This window comes from Suncus etruscus, chromosome X (assembly GCF_024139225.1).
Source record: "Suncus etruscus isolate mSunEtr1 chromosome X, mSunEtr1.pri.cur, whole genome shotgun sequence".
Taxonomy (NCBI): Eukaryota; Metazoa; Chordata; class Mammalia; order Eulipotyphla; family Soricidae; genus Suncus; species Suncus etruscus.
Window position 1 is genome coordinate 64,228,895 of NC_064868.1, and position 6,525 is coordinate 64,235,419.

Consider the following 6,525-nt stretch of genomic DNA (forward strand, 5'->3'; position numbering starts at 1 on the left):
GCATAGCCACGGTGACCTCTTAGTGTCACCGGGTGTGGCCCCAAAACAAAACAAAACAAAATGAAAAAACAGAGGGTAAGAAACTGCCTTGCTTACATGGTGTAAGCTAGTTCTATCCATGATATCTCAAGCACAGAGCTGGGAAGTATAACACAATATGGACACCAACCCCCCAATATAAAAAAAATAAAGTCAAGAACTAGAGCAATAGTAGAGTGTTTTCCTTGCACACAGTTGACCCAGGTTTGATCCCCATCATCCCATATCGTTCTGTGAGCACCTCTGAGTAAGTTATGAAAGCAAAGCCAGGAATAACCCCAAGCATCACCAGGTGTGGCCTAGAAATCAAAACCAGAAATAGTCACAATTACATATATTTGAACCATTCTGCAACTTTTTTAAGACTGTCATATTGGGGTTGAAACAATTGTACAGAAGGTAGGATATATGCCTTGCATGCATCTGGCCTGGGTTAAATCTTGGCATCCCATAAGCATCCCTAAGCACAACAGGAGTAATGCCTGATAGTAGAGCCAGGAGTAACCCCTTCACACTTTGGGATGTGGCCTAAAATTTAGAAGAATGTCATATTAACATTATTTAGAGAAATAGTGGAAGTTGGTGTTCATAGGATATGTACCAAAAAATGCTCCTATCACTGCTCAATATGCAGAAGAAAAAGAGTTAGCTGGAAATGCATGAAAATATGACTGCACAAAAGAATCTCTAGGTCTAGAGATCTTTATGTCTGTTTTGAACTAAGTGACTCCCCGCAAAGATCTTCTATCCTAAATTAAAATAACATTTTATTATTATTACACAAAAGCTATAAGAAACAGAAATTTTGCCCAGAAAGTCAAGTTATTACAATAAATGGTTTCAATTCTTTTTTTCCCTCTTTTTGTTATAACAGTTCTGAGGTAACGCTCACTTGTAATACCATTAATCAATAATTACTATTAGTATGTATTTGTGTTTTTTTCTTCCCCATTTCCTTCCCTTCCTTGCTGTTGTTGTAATGACTGGGACTCTCACACAGGCTTGGCAAGGGTGTTCACACATGCTAGTTATGAGTCTTAGTGGAAGTCACACAGTAGATGGAGGTACTCATAACTGAAAGCTTCATTAGAGTTGCTGATTTTTTGTTTTGTTTTCGGGCCACACTCCACAGTGCTCCAAGGTTATTCCTGGTCATGCACTTGGGAATCACTTCTGGTGGTGCTACAGGACCATATGGAATGCTTGGAATCAAACTCAGGTCAACCACATTTGAGTCAAACATACTTCTCACTGTACTATCTATTATATTCAAACATTTGGCACTGGGGATAGAGCAATTGCATAGCAAGTAGGGCATTTGCCTTGCATGTGGCAGACCCGGGTTCTATTTCCTGCAAACCACATGGTCCCCTGAGCCTACCAGGAGTGATTTCTGAACACAGAGCCAGCAGTAACTCCTGGGTGCTGCCTGATATTGCTCACAAACAAAACAAAAACAAATAAATAAACAAACAAAATAAAACATTTGCCACCAGGGATCATAAAGACCAGAGCTGACTGCAGAGCTACTCATAGAGTTTACGTTTTAATTAAAATAACCCCTGTAGGATCTAGAGAAATGGTACAGCAGATAAGGTACTTTGCCTTGCAAGTAGCTGATTAGGGATTGATCTTCAGCATCCCATATGTAACCTCTGACCACTGCCAGGAGTCATTCCTGACCACAGAGCCAGGAGTAAACTTTAAGCTTCTCTGGGTTTGGTCCCCAAACTGAAAAACCAAAACCAAACCTCCAACCAAAAAACCCCATAGGGCACATTTTTAGAACAAAGAGGGAATAAAACTCAAATTTAATGACCCAGCTGTTTTATTTTTTTAAAGGAAACCATCACTACCTCTCTGTTACTTATTTATTTGCTTTTATAGTAGGAAAAATGTAAGGGTAGGGAGGGGCGCCTGAGGTGATTATGACATAGGCTCAGACCCATGTGCAAACCTTGTGTGGCATCATCAAGGCCCCAGAGATAAACAGCCACAGCTAACTAACAATATAAAGGAGCTATACCGGGGCCTCCTGGGCAGCCGTGTGCCAGTTTAAGATCTCGCACCACCATGGCCAGTAAGGAATGTTTCAAGTGTGGACGCTCTGATCATTCGGCTCGTGACTGTCCTAAAGGAGAAATTCGAGGGCGTGTAATTAGAAGCCGTACTAGAGGAGCTCCAAGCACTTCCAACACCCTACTTGATGTCTGTTACCGCTGTGGTGAATCCGGTCATCATGCCAGAAACTGTGATCTTTTTGAAGACATCTGTTACAACTGTGGGAAAAATGGTCATATTTCGAAGGACTGTACTGAGCCGAAACGTGACAGAGATCAGTGCTGCTATGCTTGTGGTCGACCAGGTCATTTTGCTCGTGATTGTGACCGTCATGAAGAGCAAAGGTGCTACTCTTGTGGTGAATATGGACATATTAAAAAAAACTGCACACAAATTAAGTGCTATCGATGTGGTGAGATGGGTCACTTGGCCATCAAATGCAGTAAGACCAGCGAAATCAACTGCTACCGCTGTGGCGAACCAGGACATCTAGCTCATGAATGCCCCGCTGAGATCACAGATTGATTTTTTTTGTGCTCTCCCCCATTTACTGATTAGTTTACTTTATTTGAAACTTCTTCATTGACCAAAGGTTTAGAGACTGAGGCTACTAATAACCGAGAGATCATTAATTGTCACATCGAAGGAGAAAACAACCTGGAAAAAGCTAAAGAAAAAAAGTAATTTCATTCTTGATGTCTTAAAATTAATGTTTGTATCACTGGTGAACTTCTGATATGAACTACCCTGCAACTTCTAGATTCTTTGGATTATTTATCATCTAATTAAGAACTTCAGCTACCACTGAAGTAGGGATGTATCAGTGCACAGATCAGTAAGCCAGACTACATTTGAAAAAAAAAGTCCAGAATCCACTAACAAGAAAAATTGGTTGTGTCAGATGAAGATAAATTGTCATAGGAAAGGAATGGGAGAGTCATGAAGCTGTGTCTTACATATGTAAGTGTACCCTGGGGAGAGTATATTTCCTCAGCTATTCACAGAGCAAATAAAGCTGATTTAAGAAATATTTGTGATCTAGAACTAGTCTTCATTTGGAAGTTTGTTGTTGTTGGTGTGGGGAGTTGAAGATAAGTTAGAGATGGGAACATTAGAACTTTGGTGGAGGGGAAAATGCCTACTACAGAGGCAGGCTAGGGGATGGAAGGTAATTTGGGAACATTGGTGGAGGACACTGGTGAAAGGATGGGTAGTGGAGCATTGTACACCTGAAACTCAATCATAAATATCTTTGTAATGGGTAATTCTCAATCATAAATATCTTTGTAATGGGTAATTCTCAATCATAAATATCTTTGTAATGGGTAATTCATGGTGATTGACTTTTTAAATGTATTACAAATTGTGATCCTCAACATTTATGCACCAAATGTAGAGCCAGCAAAATATGTAAGGCATTTGCTTACAAACCTAGGGAAACTTATGGAAGAAAATGTGATAGTAGTAGGAGATTTCAATACTCCTTTATCACCACTAGACAGATCCACTAGGCACAAAACTAGCAATGACATAAGAGCGCCAAATGAGAAGCTAGAAAAACTAGGATTAATGGACTTATATAGTGCCCTCCACCCCCAGAAAACAGAATACACATTCTCTTCAAGTACACATAGAACCTTCTCTAGAATAGACCATGCCTTAGGATATAAATCTAACTTACACAAAGTCTCAAATATAAGGATTATAAGAAGCACCCTATCAGATCACTATGCAACAGAGATCAAGATTGACTGTAAAAAGAAGGTCTGGGGCCCGGAGAGATAGCACAGCGGCGTTTGCCTTGCCAGCAGCCAATCCAGGACCTAAGGTGGTTGGTTCGAATCTTGGTGTCCCATATGGTCCCCCATGCCTGCCAGGAGCTATTTCTGAGCAGACAGCCAGGAGCACCGCCGGGTGTGGCCCAAAAACCAAAAACCAAAAAAAAAAAAAAAAAAAAAAAAAAAAAGAAGGTCTGGAGAAAATCCAACACCTGCAGACTAAACAACATGCTGCTCAACAACAGCTGAATCAAGGAGCAAATCAAAGAAGAAGTAAAAAAATTCCTTGAGACGAATGATAATGAAGAAACAAATTGTCAAAATTTGTGGGACACAGCAAAAGCAGTAATTACAGAAAAATTTATAGCAATACAGGCCTTCCTTAGGAAAGAGGAGAACAACAAAATTAAGAGCCTAAAGGAACACCTCAAGGATCTGAAAAAACAGCAGCAGAGAAACCCAAACTCAGGCAGAAGGCAAGAAATAATAAAAACCAAAGCAGAAATAAACAACATAGAATCAAAGAAAAAAATACAAAAAAAAAAATCAATGAGACCAGGAGCTGGTTTGTTTTTCTTGAGAAAAAAAAAGATATACAAACCACTAGCAACACACACACACACAAAACAACCACAACAACAACAACAACAAACAAAAAAACCCCACCCAAATAAATGAAAGGGGAGAAAGAAATTACGAGAGAACCTCAAGAAATCCAAGACATCTTTAGGGCTTATTATGTACAACTCTACTCAGTTAAGTTAGAGAACCCAGAAGTAATCAACAGGTTTCTGGAAAAATATCATCTTACAAGACATAATAAGGAATATGTAGAATGCCTAAATAGGCCAATCACAGCCAAGGAAATTGAAACAGCAATCAAGAAACTCCCCAGTCTCCCCCCTCTCTCCCCCCCTCTCCCCCCACTCTCTCCCCTTCTCTCTCCCCTCTCTCTCCCTCCCCTCTCTCCCTCCCCTCTCTCCCTCCCCTCTCACCCCTTCTCCCTCCCTTCTCTCTCCCTCCCCTCTTTCCCTCCCCTCTCTCCCTCCTCCCCCCAGAAAAAGATAAAAAAAAAAAAAGAAACTCCCCAACGAGGAGAACAGGCTGTTCTAGCACTGGTTTATATTGGGACAGTCAGTGGAAATTTTTTCTCTTTGTTTTCATACTGATAGTATTGTGTGCATATATTCTATATATTCATAATATCCATCTTGTATTGGAACCTTGATACTGCCCTACAAAGCTCATTTCTAATATTTTACTGCCTCAGTCCCAACCCTTACTTCCCCCCATCCTCCCATGTAGGTGCAGCTAATGACATGAAGCTCACCACATAGAATGATAAGTGCAGTTAGAGAAATAACTACACTGAAAACTATCATAACAATGTGAATAAATGAGGGAAAAAGAAAGCCTGTCTCGAGTACAGGTGTGGGTGGGGTGGGGAGTAGGTAGATCTGGGAAATTGGTGGTGGGAATCCTGCACTGGTGAAGGGGGTTGTTCTTTACATGACTGTAATCATACAACTACAATTATATTTGTAATCACAGTGTTTAAATAAAGATAATAAAAAAAACTCCCCAAGAACAAAATTCCAGGACCAGATAGTTTGTACAGGTGAATTCTACCAAACATTCAGAGAAGAATTACTAGCATTGATCCATAGGCTCTTCCAAAACATCAAAAAGACAGGAATTCTCCCAAATTTCTTTTATGAAACTCATATCACACTCATTCCCAAAGCTGGCAAAGACACTGCCAAAAAAAGAAAACCACAAACAAATCTCACTAATAAACATGGATGCAAAAATTGTCAACAAAATCTTAGCAAACCGAATCCAACAATATATCAAAAAGATTATACACCATGACCAAGTGGGTTTCATCCCAGGTATGCAAAGATGGTTCAACATACGAAAGTCAATCAACATCATACACCACATCAACAAGAAAGACAAAAACCACATGATCATATCAATCGATACAGAGAAGGCATTCAACAAAATCCAACACTCATTCATGATAAAAACATTCAGCAAGATAGTTACAGCTATTTATAAAAAGCCCACAGCTAGTATTATCCTTGATGGCAAAAAATTGAAAGCATTCCCACTAATGTCAGAAACTAGCCAAGGCTGTCCACTCTCTCCACTCTTATTCAACATATTTTTAGATGTCCTAGCAATAGCAATCAGACAAGAAAAGGCAATCAAAGAAATCCAAATATGGAAAGAAAGTCAAACTATCTCTTTTTGCAGATGATATACATCGAAAACCCTAAAGAGTCCACAGCAAAACTCCTAGAAACAATAAGCCAATACAGCAAAGTGGCCAGCTACAAAGTCAATAAACAAAAGACAGTAGCATTCCTCTATACAAATAATGAAGCAGAGGAGAAAGACATTAAGGAGTCTATCCTATTTAAAATAGTACCTAAAATATCAAATAGCTAGGAATCAACCTGACAAGAGAATAGAAAGACCTATACCATGTAAACTTCAAAACACTTCAGAAAGAAATTGGAGAGGACCTAAGGAAATGGAAGAACATTCCCTGCTCATGGATAGGAAGAATCAACATAATCAAAATTAATATCTTATCTAAATTACTTTATAGATTCAATACAATCCCTATCCAAATTCAGAC

The 6,525-nt window shown here is 39.4% G+C and overlaps 1 protein-coding gene across 1 annotated transcript; it reads left to right on the forward strand.

The window, feature by feature from the left end:
- Positions 1-2,112: 2,112 nt before the first annotated feature.
- ZCCHC13 (zinc finger CCHC-type containing 13) lies at positions 2,113-2,625 on the forward strand. The gene has a single exon (XM_049766916.1). It carries the CDS (start codon positions 2,113-2,115, stop codon positions 2,623-2,625), a length of 513 nt encoding a protein of 170 aa, XP_049622873.1.
- Positions 2,626-6,525: the final 3,900 nt, after the last annotated feature.